Below are 19,292 nucleotides of genomic sequence, written 5' to 3'. Positions count from 1 at the left end.
TCAGTTGGCTGCGCGCCGGCGCCGCCTGTCGGGCGGGAGGGGAGGTGGCAGGCGCGTTTGCGGGAGGGGCGCACCTCTTTGCTCTGATACCCCCTGGAGGTAGACGGACTAGGGGAGGCGGGCGGGCGGAGAGGAGAGAGGAGCGCACGATTCAGCAGCGGTAGGGGCCGCTATGCGGGGGGTAGTGCGCCCTGCAGTCTAGACAGTCCGATCCGGGCAGGGGGCGTGTGCGCTGGGCGCACCTGCGAGACTAAAGAGCCCGGGGCCGGCACGTGTGGGGAGTGTAGACATCCGCTGCGCCCCTCTGTCGCTGCCTAAGGGAAGGGGGGGGCGGGCAAGTTCCGCGGCCCGGTTTGTGGGGAGGGGGCGGCGGCCATGGAGCGGGTGAACGACGCTTCCTGCGGTCCGTCGGGCTGCTACACCTATCAGGTGAGCAGGCACAGCACGGAGATGCTGCACAACCTGAACCAGCAGCGCAAAAACGGCGGGCGCTTCTGCGACGTGCTCTTGCGGGTGGGCGACGAGAGCTTCCCAGCGCACCGCGCCGTGCTGGCCGCCTGCAGCGAGTACTTTGAGTCGGTGTTCAGCGCCCAGTTGGGCGACGGCGGAGCTGCGGACGGTGGTCCTGCTGACGTGGGGGGCGCAACGGCGGCCCCGGGCGGCGGGGCTGGGGGCAGCCGGGAGCTGGAGATGCATACCATCAGCTCTAAGGTTTTCGGCGACATCCTGGACTTCGCCTACACTTCTCGCATCGTGGTTCGCCTAGAGAGTTTCCCCGAGCTCATGACGGCGGCCAAGTTCCTGCGGATGAGGTCGGTCATCGAGATCTGCCAGGAAGTCATCAAACAATCCAATGTGCAGATTTTGGTCCCCCCTGCCCGGGCTGACATCATGCTCTTTCGTCCCCCTGGGACCTCGGACTTGGGTTTCCCTTTGGACATGACCAACGGGGCAGCCTTGGCAGCCAACAGCAATGGCATTGCAGGCAGCATGCAGCCCGAGGAGGAGGCAGCTCGGGCGGCTGGTGCAGCCATTGCCAGCCAAGCTTCCCTGCCTGTGTTACCTGGGGTGGACCGCTTGCCCATGGTGGCTGGACCCCTGTCACCCCAACTGCTGACTTCCCCATTCCCCAATGTGGCATCCAGTGCTCCTCCCCTGACTGGCAAGCGAGGCCGTGGCCGACCAAGGAAGGCTAACCTGCTGGACTCAATGTTCGGGTCCCCAGGGGGCCTAAGAGAGGCAGGCATCCTTCCATGTGGCCTGTGTGGGAAGGTGTTCACTGATGCCAATCGGCTCCGGCAACACGAGGCCCAGCATGGTGTCACCAGCCTCCAGCTGGGATACATTGACCTTCCTCCTCCCAGGCTGGGTGAGAATGGGCTACCCATCTCTGAGGACCCTGATGGCCCCCGAAAGAGAAGCCGGACCAGGAAGCAGGTGGCATGTGAGATCTGCGGCAAGATCTTCCGTGATGTGTACCATCTCAATCGGCACAAGCTTTCCCACTCGGGGGAGAAGCCCTATTCCTGCCCTGTGTGTGGGCTGAGGTTCAAGAGAAAAGATCGCATGTCCTACCATGTGCGGTCCCATGATGGGTCCGTGGGCAAACCTTACATCTGCCAGAGCTGTGGGAAAGGCTTCTCCAGGTGAGGAATGGTGCCCCTCTGCCATGACCTGTCCTGTTCCTGGCTCATGGGACAGTTCCTTGCAAAGATCTGGGGGTGTGGGACTTGTGGAGGTCACTTGATCTTAAAGGGCCATCTCAGGTTTTGAGATGGTATGGCCACGAAGCTGCCTTCTCTTCTCTCAGGAAAGTTCTCTGGCACTAGGCGTGCCCTAGTGTCTCTCTTCCTTGGGGCTTGGTAGGAAGGAGCTGGATTCCTCAGGCCACAGCCACTGGGCCTCACCATTCTTCTCCCTGGGCTCCCTTTGTGTTTCCGGCACCAAGCGTGGGGCCCCCTCTGGGGGCGGGAGGCTGGACTCTTCCAGCGACTCTCCCTGCTTGAATGGCTGCCGAGGGAGGGACTGAAACAGAAACAAGTGCATCTGGGACTCCTTACACTTCTGTGGCACCAAATCCCCCAGCACAGAGCACTGGCAATCATGGATCAGTGGACTCCAGCTTTGCCCCTCACAGCCCCCTAGGATCTTGGGGCACAGTCCTCAGCACCCAGAGACTTCCTGACACCAAAATATTTGCTCAGCCCTGACCTGGTGGCTGCAGAGCCTAACTGAACCCACCAGGTTTCCTTTATGTTCTCAGGACAGAGAGGAAGGGAGACAGGGTATCTTTTTAGATTCACTTTTTAGTGAGCCTGATAGGGAACTGAGAACTTGTCTGGGAGCAGAGGGTTTTTTTGTTTCTTAAGAGAATGTCCAGAATAAAAGGCTGGTTTTAACTTGCCTGGATACTGAGGACCTTGTGTGTGGAACCTAGGGTTGGAGAACTCCCTCAGAGGGGCCCCAGCCAGGAACCCGTCTTACCGGTCAGGCAGCCCCTGCCCACCTGCTCTGGCGGGCATCTGGCTTACCAGCCCAGCTGGGGACTTAAGGCTCCATCCCTTGGCCTCAGGGGACTGAATTCCATCCGGGTGGCATTCACTGGCCGCCGCGGCGGGAGAGGCAAGAGGGGGAGGGGAATACTGAGTTTCTGAGGGGCTTTAGTCTGGACAATGAATCACACATACCCCTTCCTGGAAAGGCCTCAGCAAGGCCGCCCTGTCTCCTTCTAAAGCTACCTCCTTAGGTCCTAGAAATCACTGAGTTTCTAATGGGGGGAGGTGGGTAGGCAAGGTCAGAGACAAACGCCCACTTCCCTTCCCTTCTAGAGAAAACCAGGGCAGAGAGGCCTGGGCCTGTGGGACCACAGCTGGGTGGTGACTGTGTCTTTGTCATGCTGGGGTGAGGGAGAGGGAATCCTCTCTAGCAGTGTGTGTGCAGGTGAGGTTGGGGGCTCTGGCCAAGTGTGTGGCTCATTTTTTGAGGTTTTATATTAAAGTCTGTCTTGGTTCTCTCTTTTCTAGGCCCGATCACTTGAACGGACATATCAAGCAGGTGCACACTTCTGAGCGACCTCACAAGTGTCAGGTAGGGGTTGGGCCAGGGCAGAGATGGGCTGAAAGAGAATGCTGCTGTTCTCGCAGCCCGGCCATGAGCCAGCTGATGTGTGTGCTGGGCCGGCTGACTGACCACCGCTTTGCACACCTCCCCCTCTGTCCCTCCACCCTCCGTCTGCTCTTCTCCTTTGTTCTTCCCCCTGGCCCTGTTCCCCCCAACCGTGATGTCCCACCTTCCTGGTTGCTGGGTCCTGGTTCCCACCCTGTCTCCATCTTCGCTCTGTTGCTTGGCTTTCCTCTCCTGGTGTTAGCCAGTTCCTTGGATGGTGGGCCACGTTGCACAAGTGTTGTCCTGGGGGGCACTGGCACCCCACTGGGCCTGGCTTCTGGTTCTCAGCAGTTTGCAGGGGACATTGTGGGGAGGGAAGGGTTTGTAAAAGGTTCCTAGTGTTCCAGCCAGCAGTTCTTCCCCTTGCCTGCCAGGCAGCCTGACCCAAGTTGGAGTTCCTTCTGGGTTCCCTAAAGTTAGGGGACAAGGCAGCAGGGGGTGGAGGGGGAGAAGGGAGCGGGTGGTCTCATCCCTGAACACTGGCACCTGTTTAACCCTCCTGAGCCATGTGTGCAAATAGCCAGGGCTGATGCCTGGAGAACAAGGCGATTTCCTCTCCTGTGAGTTCTTTGTGTAGCAGTAGGTAGGGACGGCTAGGCAAGATTCGCCCCCTTGGTTTCTCTGCTTGAACAGCATCTGGGGGCCCGGCAGCACCCAGAAAACTGAGTTTCCTCTCCTGGCCACTAAGCATGCCTGTGTGGATGGAAAACAACGCCTTTCTCTTCTCCTTGGTCACCTCCCCTCTCCTGTGCCAAGCTCCTGCCACATGAGGGGGAGCCGGTGTTGTGGGATGCTTACTACAATCTCTGGTAGGGTAATTGCTTCTCTTTATCTTGGTGGTGGCAAGGAGGGAGGGTTCAGGGAAACCTGTAGGGAGAGATGGACACGTTATAGGTAGGGCAAGGAGCCCCCAGGGGCTAGGTGTGGATGGTGTTCACATATACCAGGCTAGGTGGCCTCCCCAGAGGATGATGACCCAGGGGTGGGCCTGCTGAGATCCATCTGTGCCTTGCTGCCTTCTCTCTCTCTGTCTTTGATTCTCTCATCACAGAGCACATTCTGACTCTCCCAGGTAGTGTGCTGAGCAGCCCAGCAGAGTAGGAGGAGCCCAGAGGGCAGTGGGGGCATGCCCGGTGGCCTGGGGGGGTAACCTGCACTCTCTGCCCTTTTTCCAGGTGTGGGTTGGGAGCAGCAGCGGCCTACCGCCCCTGGAATCTCTTCCTAGCGACCTGCCATCATGGGACTTTGCCCAGCCTGCTTTGTGGAGGTCGTCCCATTCGGTTCCTGACACCGCCTTTTCCCTTTCTCTAAAAAAATCATTCCCAGCCCTTGAAAACCTGGGCCCAGCACACTCCAGCAACGCTCTCTTCTGCCCAGCCCCACCAGGATATCTCAGGCAGGGCTGGACCGCCCCAGAGGGCAGCCGGGCCTTTCCCCAGTGGCCTGTAGGCTAGTCTGGCCTCCCTAAGAGGGTTTTCTGTGGAGGGAATGGGAGTGGCGGTTGTTCGGAGACCCTTGCTTTTGGGAGAGGCCAGCAGAGTGGTTTCCACCCACGACGTCCAGCTTCTCCCTGGGTGACTAGGAGTCTTTCCCAGCTCAAGGACCCAAGATGGTGATAGCAAGAAGCTCCATTTAGGGTTCCCTCGCAGCCTCCAGGTTTCTTTCTGGGCTCTCTTGCCTTTTTTACCCTCCCTTTACCAGATGGTACCCCTGGGTGTCTATCCTAGCCTGGGTGATTTTGGAGGTTGGTGCTTTCCTGAGAACTAAGCCACTGGCTTCTATGCTTCCCTTCCCCTGGCATCACTTCCCCTAAGGCATGGGGTTTCTAGAATGGGGCCTGGCCAGCCCTCCCTCCACCATGGGAGTGAATGCCCTTCCACAGGAGACTCTGGTACAGCTCCAACTGGGTCAGCCCACGCTGCCCTCTTCCCTTCCCATTCAGACAGGTCCTGTTTTCATTTCTGACTAGTGAATTAGACTTTTGTGTTTTTGAGGTTTATTAGCAGGTCTGCTCAGGAACTAGGCTAACCAGTAGCTTTATATTGGGTCACCCCAGTTATGGCTTTGGGGGCTGATAAAGCAGATGTAGACCCCCCTTGGATCCCGGTGGTGTGCCCTTTAGCCCCCGCAGGCTCCGCGGGGATAACAGGAGTGATGATAAAAGTTTTCATTCTAACATTTCAGGCTTTGTGTGTTTTGTCCTTGGTCTGTGTCATAACACTGACATCATTGTCCCTCAGTATATGAGCCTACTCCTGCTCTGCCCCTCCAACACGCACTCTCACAGGTCTGTTGGCCCTGCCTCCAGCCCTATAGCCAGAACTCCTCTAATGATGACCCAGCAGGTAAAGACATGCTGGCTCTCATATGCTGGGCTGGCCAGTCAGGTGTGCCTGGGCTTGGTTAACCAACAGGGGCATCTGATTTGCATGGTGTGTAAAAACCTCCGAGGTGAAGAGATGGCCCCCTAGGATTTATTTACTTGGGCCTCTGGCAAAGCTGGGCATGGGCTGTACCTCTTGGCCCTTGATGCCACAAAGAACAATAGAGGCCAGTTACCAAGATTGGTGCCGCAGCTTGAGTGAAATGGCCATCCAAATGTCGAGGCATGAAGCCTCAGGCTTAGCAGTGATACACAAGTCTCCTCGGGGCTTGTCCTGAGTGTCCTTAACTGGCCTGGATGGCCCGGGTACTGCTGGATCTATGAGTGCAGTGGGCTGGGACATTTCTCCCATGTGGAACTCAGCCTGAAGCTGAGAGGCTAGAGCAGCTGAGACCTCTCCTATTGCTTCCACAGGCCCTACTTCTCAGGAGCTAGTTGGGGTGGCTTGGGCTAGAGGATAGCTCATTAGAGAAGGAATGAATAGAGCTGACACCCTCAAGAAGAAGAAGGAGGCCAGCAAGGCCCATGGCATTGGACCTCCATGCATTGCCTTTAGATTTTTCCAAGGCTGTGGAAAAGCCTGCTTAGGACACCTGCTGAGGCTGCCAGATTTCAAAAGCCACCAAAGGTCGGGTGTGCACTAGTGTCCCTGGTACCATCTGGGCCCCATTCCTGAGTGGCTTAGCCCTTGGGAACAAAAGCTTTAGGAACTCTGGGATGGGGAGAAAGTGGAAGGGGAGGGAAGGGAGCATGACTGGGGCTCAGTGTTGCATGCTGATGGCCAGAGATGACCTGAGCTCAGGGCGGCTGGGTTGGCACCTGCCTAACGATAGCAGGACCATGGGCAGGGCATCCATTCCGAGCACCATTGGCAATCCGATCATGCTACTGTTGGCTTACTCTTGTCCCCTCGAGGGTCCCTCTGTCTTCTCCCTGTCTCCCAGACAGGAAGTGACTTTCTGTTGAGTGGCCCCAGCATGGAGGTTCTAGATGTCCCCTACTTCGAGATCTGTCTCTTCTTCAGCCACTCTTCTATGTCCCTTCTCTCCAGGGTCATGCGCCCAGGCTTTTTTGGTCCTGTGTTGTCTGAACTTCTGGCAGGTCTAAACTCAGACTCTTGCATTTTCACAATTCCCCCAGAAAACCGTGGGGACTCAGCTACAAAGAGTCAGTTCTGGCACAGAGAAGCCAACAGTCACTTCAGCTTGGCTTTTGTAACACAGTGAAAGTTTTGTTGTGTTTGTGGGTTGTTGTTTTTTTTTTTTTTTTTTTTTTACCAGCAGCAGATTTACATTCTTAATTATGTTTGCTCAGGCCAAAGTTAACTTTCATTCCTTGAGAGATAATCAGTGGAGGATGGGGTGGGGGAAGTCAACCTGGTCTGGAATTTTAATTTTGCTTAGCTAATCCCCCAAATGGATAATCCATTTGTGGATAATTGAGATATGGCTGTCCATTATTTTTAGGTAGCAAAGTATGACAGGCAGTTCTTTAAAGGACAGATCCCAAAAGAAGGTTGGCAAGAGAAACAAAGCATCTCTTTCATATCCCTCAAGTAGTGCCCTCTCCCAGGGACTGCAGAAGGTGGAGTCTTGAATGTGTGCTTTCAGCCACATTTTCTCACACCTGGTCTATGTTTGGTTCCTGTGAGTTCTGAGGTGTAGACCACACTGCCCTTCATCATTGGAGGGGTGGTCCTCAGCTCACGGGCTGGAAAAACCGGCTCTTGATGGTGGATAGAGCAGCAGGTGCATCCCCCTCCTGAGGGTACTTATGGCAGCCCTTGCTCTGGTTAGGTCAGTGGGTTATAGGTGGAAGATTCAGCGTTTTCCCCACACTGTATCCTATAATTGGGTCATGAGGTCCCAGACTAGGTGGGGTCCACCTGCGGCCATGAGACCAAGCACCCATGATGCTTTCTGAGTCACCTAAGTACGTGAGTTTCCCTGCACAGTCTGATTACCTCTCCCTGTCAGGGAAATCCTGGCTACCAAGTACACTGTGTTCAAAAGTATCAAGCACCTTTCACTCAACCAGAAACGATCTCTACCGAGTCTAGAGGTGGTAAGAGCACAGACTCAGGCTGGCTCACAGGCCAGCTGTCCCATATCCTCTCAGGGCCTCCATCTGCCCAGCTGTAAATCAAGGACTATAGGAACCCCAGGGTAGACAGGAGGATTGGGAGGGTACTGGCCAACACTAGGTCTGGATCGGAGGCTAAACAGTGGCAGGGTATTTAGACAGCTGCTTTCGTTAGTAGCTGAGTCATGTGCTTTGGGCAAATCACTTTCTAAACTTAGCTTCCTCATTTGTCAAACGAATAAACTCAATATATAAAACAGATAAAAGCAGTGTTTCATTAGTGTATAAATTGTTCTATTCAAATTTGTAACATTTACTTAAAAGATAATAACTGAGAACAGCAAGGCCTGTCCTGATGGACACAGATATTTGGGATTGGGTAGCGACAGTGGCGTCTTCTGCCTCCACAGTGTCACATGTGTTTGTTTCTTGCTTTTGATTGTACAGTAAGGAGACAGACAAATGTACATGGTGACGTTCAGACACTTATTTCAAGGTCTCAGGACCTCAGGACCTTCTCTTAAACAGACACAGCAGGAGCAGCTCCATTCTAGTGGGTCTCCAGTGGGTTAACCTCTCCTCTGATCTGTAACACACGCAAAGTGAATGTTGCTTTCTCTTGCAGTTCTAAAATAGTCGGTAAACACACACTTAGAGAAATGAATCAAACTTGACTAAAACCCGTGAAAAACCTTCAGAGAACCAAAATAGCTTGCAAGTCACCGGATTGAACTCTTCCTGAGGGCTTTCCTGACATTTCATGACCTCCAAGGCTGAGGTGCCTGTGCAAGCCCCAGCTGAGGAAGGGATGTTGAGGGAAGATCTGGGATCGAGACTGAGTCGGGTCCATCAGGTACAGCAGATGCCCAGGGCATAGGGCTGCCCTTGCAGGGTGCTGGTGCTGACCTTAAGGGCCTGAATCATCTGCCCCTGAGACCTGGCTATGAGTTGGTGCTCACAGCACAGCTTTCTATGGCCACACTCTCTTGGAGGGTGATAACACGGCCTGCCTCGGAGGACTGCTGTAAGGATGGACTGCCTGGCACAGAATGAGTCCTCAATCAATTCAGGGTAGTATTACCTCGTTATTATCAGCACTTCCCCAACTTAACATTTCGCAAATGCTCCCAAAGCCTCTGACCTTCGTTCTCTCTGCTAATTCTCACGTTAGCAGAATTTTAGTATATGTGCTGCCGAAGCAAGCATATCATGTTAGCCGAATTGACACTATCATTTTATGGGCTGCTTTTGCAATACAAACTCACAAGACTATCATGAAGAATCATCTCTGTGCTTTGTCCTGCCTTTCCATTTTCCTGTGGCCAAGACTAACGTCACTTTTGAATAAAGTGAATACATTGAATTCTTTGTATAAAGCAACTAGGGGAAACCCAGAATGGAGAACAGGAAGACTGGTCTGTTTATATGCTAGTAACTCTTCTGTAAATTCCTAGTTGATGCAACTGAAGTCAATTCTTAAAGTTTACAAATGAACAAACGCCCAATCCTCATTTCGTAGGGAGCATAGTACTTAGTGTGCCATGTTCTGGGCACGTTACAGCCATTTGCAATCAATAATTCCAGTGCAGGTGTTCCATGAGGAGCCGTTGTGGGAAATAAAAGCAGTTACTTGACATTCTGGGGAGAAAGCCTGGGTCACATTCTAAAGCTCTGTTTGTACAGGGAATCAAACGTGTCGGCCAGAAATGGTTTCGCTTCATTGTGTGCTTGATGGGGAGTAAGGTGTGGAATACCACCTTTCACCTCATCCTGTTTTCCTTTCTGCCCTCAGACCTGCAATGCTTCTTTCGCCACCCGAGACCGTCTGCGCTCCCACCTGGCCTGTCATGAAGACAAGGTGCCCTGCCAGGTGTGCGGGAAGTACTTGAGAGCAGCGTACATGGCAGACCACCTGAAGAAGCACAGCGAGGGGCCCAGCAACTTCTGCAGTATCTGTAACCGAGGTAATCTCCCTGCTGTTTCCTCACTTCCAGAGGATGGGCCTGAGCTTGTGGGAAGCCAGGGGGTGTCTCGACCACCCTGCCTCAGAGTCCGTTCTTTGCACGGCTGGCCCTCCCTTCCCTGAATGATAAACTCCTTTATCACTCAGCTAGCTGCTTGCCACCCCTTCCTTTCCAAGAAACTTGGGGTACTTGGAATGGGAGTGCCTAGGAGATCAGCAAGTGGGAACAGAGGAGAGAGTGTTGTTCCCAGGCTTGGGCTCATAACCCATCTGCTGCTCAGGTGGCAGCATGGATGCATTTGTAGATACCACTGAACGATCGATATTGATACTGGGAAAGTTATTAGGCCCCAAGAGGTGGAAAAGAAGGGGTCCTGCTTGAGAGATTTTGCTTGCTGATTCACTGGTGTGTGAAATTCAGCAGCAAGGAAAGAGGTTGAATCTGGAGATGGATAGGGGTGGAAACTTTCTAGCACAAATGATCAGAAAAGAGCCCAAAACCAGGAAAGTGGAAAGTATTCTGAGAGGGTAGCGTGCTTGCGGTTGAGGTTGGCCTAGGTGGGCTCTGACTCTGGCCCTGGTGTTGTGTTGGATAAAGTAGGCCTGTCCTGTCCCTGAGCTTCTGCCAGGGCCTGTTGGCTGTTGGAAAGGCTGAGGTTTGTGTTTTGCAAGCACAGTGTCAGTGGAGGAGGCTTGCGCCGTGTCTGTGCCGAAGGAGGTCGGGGTAGCTCTCTGTGGTGGGTGTGAGGATGCTTATGCACGGTGCGCTTGCTTTGGCCAGGTGTGGATATTGCTGGAAAGTTCTATTTCCTGGGATGCTCTTGTCCCAATGTTTCTGAAAGTCTTGAGTGTGGCTTAGTGAATTGAGTACTGAACCAGGAGTCAGGGAACCTAGGGTTTAAATCCCAGCCCCTCCCACCGCACCTTACTATGCGACCTTGAGCTCTCCCTTCCCCTGTCTAAACTTCAGTTTCTTCCTCTCTTAAATAGGGTTAAGAACACCCCCCTTGCCCACCTCACAGGGTTGTTGTGAGGATCCCGACAGACAGGGTAGATGAAAGTTACCTGAACCCCGCAAGGTGCTGCACATTGAGGAGGCCCCGTCCTTACACTTTGTAACAGTATTAGGAAAGACATGGCTCACTGACACTCTGGTTTGGACGAGGCACAGCATCCCTGCAGTCCTTGGTTGGAATCTTTGGGTGCCTATGCTATCTCCATGTGCCCTGAGGCCGCTGGTGGAGGGAGATGGCTGAGTAGCTGAGTATTCTTGGTGCTCTGAAGCTGGGTCTCTCCCTGGGACTGCACGCCTGGAGTTTGCCTTGAAGGCCGCTGGATGTCGCTGTTTATACCATCAGGAATCTTGCTGTGAAAGTGGGGAGGTGGTAATAAAAGCTGCTTAAGTGTCTGTCCTATTTTCTGACATGTCAGTAGAGCCCTTTCTGGCAGGAGCTTCCCCCAGGTAGTGAGCCCAGTGGGGCTGTGCATACAGGGAGTTATCAGGCTGTGGCTGTTTTGACCGTGGCTGCCCCAGCTCTAGAAAGTTTGTCCTGCGTCATCCTAACCTGGCTTCCTGACAGCATCCCCAAATGACTCTAAACCTGCTGCAACATGCCATCCTCAGGAGTTTCGTCAAGTTTTCAAGGTTGAAGTTTTAGCCTGAGAACTGGGGTCAGAGACCAGAAGTGGGAACCAATGAGAATAAAGAAGGATGCTAATAAGGAAACTCAGAAAGCCTAGCCCACATTGTGGAGTGGAGCAAGAACTGGTGGAAGACTTAGGGGCACAGCCCCTGGGGGCCCAGCTCAGGAGGAAAGAAGAGCTGAGAGCAGCAGGGAACAGCAGGGAAAATCGACCCAGTTACGAGACAGCTGATGTGGCAAAGCCAACAACTATTGTACGTCAGGATTTGTTTTTCGTAGGCTGGTAAAGAGGACTTGGGCAGCTGCCACATGCTACATGACTGGGATGGGGGCACAAGAACGATAAAAGCAGAGGCTACCTTTTCTCAGAAAAGCCAACACTAGGTCTGGATCAGAGGCTAAACAGCTCTGAGTTCCAGAATCAGAGTGGGAAGCCCCATTCTTCCAAGAAGATAAAAGAGGGCTCTGGTCTAACCTACGTTGGATACTCAGAAGGAAAAGAAAACGATTTCAGTTTTTATCAGAAAAGAAGGAGCAGGATTCTACCTCCGGACTCATTTCTTGGGCAGAAATAGGAAGAGACTCCTCCTGAAAAAAAAAAAAGAAAGAAAGAAAGAAAAGAGGAAGGCAGTTTTTCCAGGAAGAGGAAAAGGATACCAAAGACATTGAGACACTGGAATCTGAATGCAGAGAGCTCTGGGTCATCCTTTGCCCTGTCTGCCACCAAGGCTGTGAATGGAGCTGCACCAATAAATGAATATTCTTATCTCTACAAGGGTTTGAGCAAAGGCTGATGTCAGCCAGCTGGTCCAGATGGTTGAGGTTGGATCAGGTGAATTTCCAAGTACCCTCTGAAATCTGTTAATCCCAACAATTCTTAAGCAATCAACTCTTCCACATATAGATCTGCCTTTTTTCAGTCTTTGCCACACAAACTACTCTTGCCTATGAAGAATGGGAAGGATGGGAGGCTGTCTGGCTGCTGTAGCCCCACACTTGAGACAGATGACTTTGTCCTTGTCCTGGAGACATATCAGGATGTAGGTTATACTTTCTGTAGAGGAAGATAATTTGCAGTGGAAGGAGTATGATGGCTATAGAAACCATCCCTCATTTAAAATTTAAGGAAATCAGTTAAGTTGATCAGTGAGGAGAGAAGGACCTGGGAGATACATGTGCACCATGATTTTCTTCCTTTCTTTTAAAATTTCTGTAGTAGGATCTTCGTATATCTACATACGTCCTGGTATGAAGAATAAGGATAGCTTATTGGGACTCTGCCTTCGACAGAGACAATATCTGGTCTGAAACATCATTGCTTAAAAGGTAGAGGAAGTCTTCTTCCCAGTCAGAGGTGGCCGTACAAGTTGTTACCAGTGCCAGTCATGGGCCTAGATAGCCCGCCATTCCCCTGGACTGAGCTGACACAACTGACTTAGTGCCCCCTTCTAGCACCGCTCACTTGAGCATGGCCCCACCAAGGTTTGGACAAGGAGAGAGCAGTCTCTGACCCCTGCATGGATGTGGAACTTGGGAAAGGAGGATTTGCTTCTGGAGTGTGAAATGCAGCATAACAGACAAGAAAACGCAATGGTGGAGCAGTTAGCCTTTTGGCGATAAATTCTTCGCTCTGGAGTGAGAGGGAGGATGACTTGCTGGCTCCAGTGGAGTCACATGTATGCTCGGTGTCTCCATTCTGGCATCTGGGTCAAGCCGCCTCTTTGGTTCTTGGTTAATTAATCAGTGGTGAATGGGAAGGTGAGTTCGGAATTCCGACTAAATATTTCTGACTTTAAAGATGTGTTCTTTTTAGAAACTCAGTTTGTTTTATCCCAACGTTTGGCTGCCAAGTTGCTCTGTGTTTAAATTCTAGGCTTTAAGTAGCAGCTGTGGATCCACTCCTACCACCCAGCCATGCGGTTTTGCTATAGATAGTACAGTCTGCAGCTGGGTAAAGTCAAGAAGACCCAGCCATGTGTTTCTCAGACTGTTTTTCAGGAAAAAGCAGCAAGCTTTCATTGAGCATCTGCTATATTCCCCTGGTATAGCTCTTTTCTCAAGGAGTAAATATAATAATTCCTGGTGCACCTTCCCTTCTCTTCTCATCCCCTCTGAATGCAGTGGACCTGCCAGAGTATACACCATAGCACTTCAGAGGCCCCACAAGGGATTAAAAAACAAAGAAGAAAATTCCTTTCTAAAGTGGCATCATCATATCATCTGAAGGTCCTGATATGCTGATTGTTGGGGCCACAACAACGAGCAGGGCTAAGATACCCTTTCCCAAATTAGCCTCATCTACTCATTCCTGATTACAGCCTCCCTCTTAAGAATGTTCATATGGAACCCTCTTAAGCCAGTCTGTCCCTGGTGACTGGCCCCAGGCAGACCACTCAGTCACAGTACAACTCACTCTACCAGGCAGGGAAAGACACCAGCATCTGGTCCAAGCAGGGCTACGAAGAAGCTGTTTTAGGAAAGTAAGGAAAATTCACTGAGTCCCCCATTTCCTCCAGAACCACCAAGTGCTACTATCAGGGGAATGTTTGTTAAGTAAGCTTCCCACAGATAGCCTGTCTACCGGCAGCTTCCATTCAAATAGAAGAGAAATACATGAGTGTAAATGGAGATAACGAAACCTAATGCAAAAGTCCAAGGAATGTCTCTAGGGCCAGGGCCAAGACACAGGAACCATTAAAGAGTCTGCCCAGTGGTTGAGGACTACCTGGTGGCCCATGATCCTGGGGTTGGAGTCTAGGCTCTGCCGTTTAGTAGCTGTACATGTGACTGCAGGTTACTTAGCCTCACCAAGCCTCTTATTTTTCCATCTATAAAATAGGTATAATAATTCCCAGCTCATAGGGTGATTAGGGGACTACTACAGAATAATGCATGCAATGCACTGGGCCCTGGCACACCATTGTCACTTGCTGAAAGTGAACATTTATTATAATTCCGCAGCATTCCAAAGGCCATGCCAATTCAGACTTTAAAACAAGTCTTGTGCAGACGTTACACAGTACTCTCCAGCCTCTGACCTGTTAGTAGTGTATCCCACTGCTGTCCTGTAACTGTAGTTTTAAAAAGGGAATGGAAGAAACTGAGAATGTGTCATCCAGATCTGGAGTGAATTAAAGGGACGTCATCAGGGCACTGAAGCTCCAAGTGGGCCTTATGCTAAAACAAAACTTTGGTTCCTGCGGAAACCTCTTTCTGACACTTGACCATGATGGGGTTCGATGACACAGCTCCTTCCCGCGAAATCCAAGTCAAAAATCCTTTGGCCGGCCCACCTGGTTCCATATCTTCAGACTTGTGGCTGGTGTGGAAGTTGGCCCAAGATCTACTCTTCCCAGCCTGAGATATCGCACGGCTCAAACTGACCAGAGCATCTGGGTTGGGCCGGAGCAGCTCCAAGATGGCCGGACTGCCCCTTCCCTAAAATAAAGACAAAGATTATCCGTTTCTTCCTTAAGATTATCCTTGTTTCTTCCTGATGGATGCTCCAAAACTGAACCAGAAAGACCACTACGAATAAGACGTGACTGCGCCCCTTTAACATAACTTCTATTTTCACTGCTCTTCAAAAGGTCTAAACAGTTACCAATTCCAGTACTTCTGAAGGTGAGAAAGTTAGCAAAATAGGACATGTTCTAGTAGAATGGGAACTCCTGGAGGCATTCCTTTGGGACTTCATCTCGCCTCCATCTGGTTTGTTGTGCAGTTTACCTTTATGTGTGTTAGCTGGCCTCCCGTGGCTGCCCTGGAGCCCCATATATTTTTCTGACTACATTTCTAGCCCCGGTCCCTGCCGCTGACCTTGGGCTGTGAGACCTCCACTCAAATCACTTGTTACTGAGGCACCAAGCAAGCCTCGAGGCATTTGGCCTCTGGCCCAGGCAAGAGCAGGATCTCAGACCATCCGTCCAGGCAGCCGGCCTGGGTCCTCCACCACAGCCTTGCAGAGTGCACTCCGAAGAGAAGCTGATTCGAAGACAGTGCCACCCTCTGTTGTGAGCCAGGTGGCTCCCGTGGCTGCAGCCAATTTTGAGCCAAGAAGGGGGTCCCTTCTAGGTGCAGCTGACCTGGGAATGCTAGCCAGAGCGGCCAGAAGAGAGGCTTGGGGGAAGCAGAGAGGTATCTCTGTGCTGGCCGCGGGATCTCATCTCCTTTTGTCTTGTTTAGGTTTCTCCTCTGCCTCCTACTTAAAGGTCCATGTTAAAACCCACCACGGTGTTCCCCTTCCCCAGGTCTCCAGGCACCAGGAGCCCATACCGAATGGGGGAGCAGCGTTCCACTGCGCCAGGACCTATGGCAACAAAGGCAAGCGACCCCTTGCTCTGCACTTTGCTTCTCTGCGCAGACTGTGTTGTGGGGACGCTGGGCCGGGCGTGGGGAGGCGGGAAGGCTGCCGTCTTACTGGCCGCCTGGAGGAGGCTCAGAGATCTGAGTGGCAGTGGCCTCCAGGACAAAAGTCACAGTAGGTATCTCACTCCAGGGCAGTGAGTGAGGCTTTAGGGCACTGCTGTGATCCAGCCCCCGCCTCCTCGTCCCCAGCCCTCCACCCTTGCTCCTGGCCAGGCCCCCACAGTCTGTAGCCCTGTAGGGATGTCCCAGGCCCAGGGCAGGAAGAGGAGCCCTGCATGATGAGTCACTTTGGGCTTGTCTGTTGCCTGTGGCCCTTTAAGGGTGGTGTGGAACTGTGGCTGAATGCTTTCTTCTTTGACCCTGCAGGGCAGGGGGAGCCAAGGGCTGGCTTCCCTCTTGATAGGGGTGACTGGTTGCTGTGCGGCCCTTTCCAGAGGGCCTCTGGCTGCGTTTGTGAGATGCATGGCGATACATGAGCTACCTGACTGCCTCTGACTCGGAGAAGGTTTGAATAGAGCTCCCTAAGCCCCACCTTCACTTGATTCAGGTTGTTCTTTGGTATTTCAAGTTGTCGTTGCCTTGGGGATGATGCCAGGGGCTTGGTGGATGGCAGAGATGGCATGCTCCACGCTCCCATCACAGACCTCCCTTCCTGGCATGGCTCTCTGAAACCAGGCAGGAAGCTACTGATTGGTGAAGGACTCCAGTGTGGGCCGGGCAAGGCAGAACAGTGAGGGTTGTCTCCAGGTCCAGATTGTCCTGAGCCCTGTGTGGGGACAGCCAACTGACTGAGTTATTCAAAGTTGCTTTTAATCTCTGTGCTTTGGCCATTCGGCCCTGGAAGGGTTTTGGCAGAAGGAAGGTGGTCAGGCAGGGCTTGTGTTGGCAGCATTGGGAAAAGGGCTCGCTTCTATCTCAGCCATCAGTGGGGTCTGCCAGGTCGAGGACTCTGTGGGTCTGGTTCTGCCTTGCTAGGGCGCAGCTAGTCTGGTGCAGAGGTGAGGCCATTGACATACCTGCTCGGCATCATCAGAACAGCTGTTTGACCTTCAGAGGCACCCAAGAGAGCACCTGGGAGTTGGGGGCCTTTTAGTTGTTCTGGACAGAAGCAGTGAGGTCCCCCCTCTGTGCCCCTTTCCTTGAAGCAGGCTGAGATGGTGGTGAGCGATACATGTGCACCTGCATGAAGAGTCCGCGGCAGGGGAGGCTGGCAGCCCCAGGGCCCTGCTGTCTCACCCCCGTAGGCACGCCAAGCTCCCAGACTGACCAGCTGAACCTCTGTGGGTTCTGTCAGGACAGTGGCTGGCCATCAGCTGCCCTCCACAGGCCTGTGAGCTGGCCCCTCATGACCCCTCCAGGAAGGGTCACCTCCAAAGCCTGGCCTCATCTCTCTTCTGTGTTTTATTTTTTCCTAGAAGGCCAGAAATGCTCACATCAGGATCCGATTGAGAGCTCCGACTCCTACGGCGACCTCTCAGACGCCAGTGACCTGAAGACGCCAGAGAAGCAGAGCACCAATGGCTCCTTCTCCTGTGACATGGCCGTCCCCAAAAACAAAATGGAGTCTGACGGGGAGAAGAAATACCCCTGCCCTGAATGCGGGAGCTTCTTCCGCTCCAAGTCCTACTTGAACAAACACATCCAGAAGGTGCATGTCCGGGCTCTCGGGGGCCCCCTGGGAGACCTAGGCCCTGCCCTTGGCTCACCTTTCTCTCCCCAGCAGAACATGTCTCTCCTTGAGTCATTTGGGTTTCAGATTGTTCAGTCGGCGTTTGCATCATCTTTAGTAGATCCTGAGGTTGACCAGCAGCCCATGGGGCCTGAGGGGAAGTGAGGCAGATGCTGTATCCCCACAAATGGCCATCTGGGGACTGCTGAGAAATGCTGTGAATGCGGAGGAAAGTGATGTCTTTGGGTTCTGTAGCTGAGAGATTTTTATTCGTTTTTAACTTCCCCCCAACCTTATCATCCCATTCCTCTCCACCACCCATTCCCCCAATGGTCTTTAGAAATAGATTGTCATCTGATACTCTGCAGAAATATCTACGAGACCTGGTATGGGACAAGGGCAGGAAACACTACATAGGCCTCCAAGGCAACACCAGTCTCAGTTTCTTTAATGGGCAGAAGCTGGAATTTCTGGTGCTCAATTCTTAGTGACCCCATCCCAAACCTACACCTGGTGGCATTCTGGGACCTCAGTGATTTTGATCCTCTCCTACTTCTCTGATCCTTCATTCCCCCTTCTTATATCCCTCAAAAGAAACCACAGTAGGGTTCCCACCCACTTACACAACACTGATGCCCAACTGTTTTTAAGGAAGCTGGAAGCCTACAGCATTCCGTGGACCATGGGGTGAGTGTCCTCCGAGAGCCCCCTGAGCTTGACCCCTGACCTGGAGGGCCTCAGACCTTTCCGAGCCCTGCTTGGAGGCTAGCATTTTGCTACTAGGATGAGCTTAGCTATTGAGGACACTCCCACCCCCAATTCCAGTTCTTACGTGATTTTAACCATTCAACTTGCTGTTGGGTTTTAATTCTCTAATTATTATTATTATTGTTATTATTTTTTAGGACCAGTTGTAGTGAATTGCTACTGAAAGCTATCCCAGGTGATACAGAGCTCTTTGTAAACCGCAGTCACAAGTTAGGGTTAGTATTAAACTTTGTTTAGATGTACCATAATTAACTTGGCTAGTTGATTGTTTGAAGTCTATGGAAGAAATAGTTTTATGCAAAATTTTTAAAATGCCAGTCTGGTCAGGGAGGTAGGGGGTTTCAGTGCTGTTGGGAGCCAGGAAGGCAGGAGAGTTGGCAGGTGGGGACATTGTGCACCTCGGTTGTATCACATGTGAGCAAGCCCAGGTTGACCTCGTGATGTGAATTGATCTGATCAGACTGTATTAAAAACGTTAGTACGTTACTCTACCTGCTCCCCTGAGTTTGGTTTTTCAGCCACAGGGGTCTTTGGGACCCATAAGATGGGCAGTCTATGCCCGTGCACCTGGTGTGGGGATGGGATCCCAGGAGACCTATCTTCTTCTTCATTGCACCAGTGCCTCTGAGATTGACAGGTGGATGTTCTCACTGAGGACTCAGCTGCCAGCATTCACCCATTCATTCAACAGATATTCACTCCTTGTTGTCTTCACTGCCGTGTGCTAGGCCCAGCCTCAGACCCTGGAGAGATACAGGGGTGAACAGTGGCACCTCGTGAAGCTTAATGAGAGAGAGACAATTAACAAGTAAGCAAATGTAACAAGAAGTCCAAGGAGAAAAACTAGGCAATGTTTTTTCCAGGAATAGTGACAGCGAGAGGGTGGGTAGGGTAGCCTAGGAAGGTGAGAGGTCGGGGGAGGACACTGGGAGAGAAGACCTGCACTTAGAGGGAACCAGCTAGGACCTAAGGAGGGACATGGGTAGGTTGAAAATCTTCACGGCCAATAGGCTTTAAGAAATTCAGCAACTTCAATCACCCCAACCCCATGTTAACCTATGGGGTAAGTAAAAGGTTGTTGTAGCCTTCGTGGTGAATGCATGAGAAGAAAGGGAAAAGAGAACAGTAAACAAGAGGCAAGAAGTGAATGCAGTGGAGAATTACTGGGAGCAAGAATTAGTTAAGAGGGGACTGGCAGACTTACAGCAGCCAGATAAGAGAAGAGGGAAACCCCTAAACTAACAGAAGCAG

General features: G+C 52.1%; 1 protein-coding gene across 7 annotated transcripts; it reads left to right on the top strand.

Moving 5' to 3' along the window:
- The first annotated feature begins 6 nt into the window (after window positions 1-6).
- On the top strand, window positions 7-18,532 carry PATZ1 (POZ/BTB and AT hook containing zinc finger 1). 7 transcript variants are annotated; one of them, XM_015591068.2, is made up of 5 exons: window positions 7-1,646; window positions 3,024-3,087; window positions 9,423-9,594; window positions 15,487-15,559; window positions 17,020-18,532. In XM_015591068.2, the coding sequence occupies exons 1-5, from the start codon at window positions 376-378 to the stop codon at window positions 17,051-17,053; spliced, it is 1,614 nt and encodes a 537-aa protein (XP_015446554.1). In that variant the 5' UTR covers window positions 7-375; the 3' UTR covers window positions 17,054-18,532. The 7 variants fall into 7 exon arrangements, with proteins under 7 accessions (XP_015446554.1, XP_015446543.1, XP_006904997.1 ...); XM_015591057.2 differs by having other exon boundaries at window positions 15,422-15,559; window positions 17,023-18,532; XM_006904935.3 differs by having other exon boundaries at window positions 15,422-15,559.
- The last annotated feature ends 760 nt before the right edge of the window (window positions 18,533-19,292 follow it).

The sequence above is a fragment of the Pteropus alecto genome, unplaced genomic scaffold, assembly GCF_000325575.1.
Source record: "Pteropus alecto unplaced genomic scaffold, ASM32557v1 scaffold190, whole genome shotgun sequence".
NCBI classification, from domain to species: Eukaryota; Metazoa; Chordata; class Mammalia; order Chiroptera; family Pteropodidae; genus Pteropus; species Pteropus alecto.
Note: the sequence above shows the minus strand (reverse complement) of the source record. Positions and strands in the feature narration are given on the sequence as shown.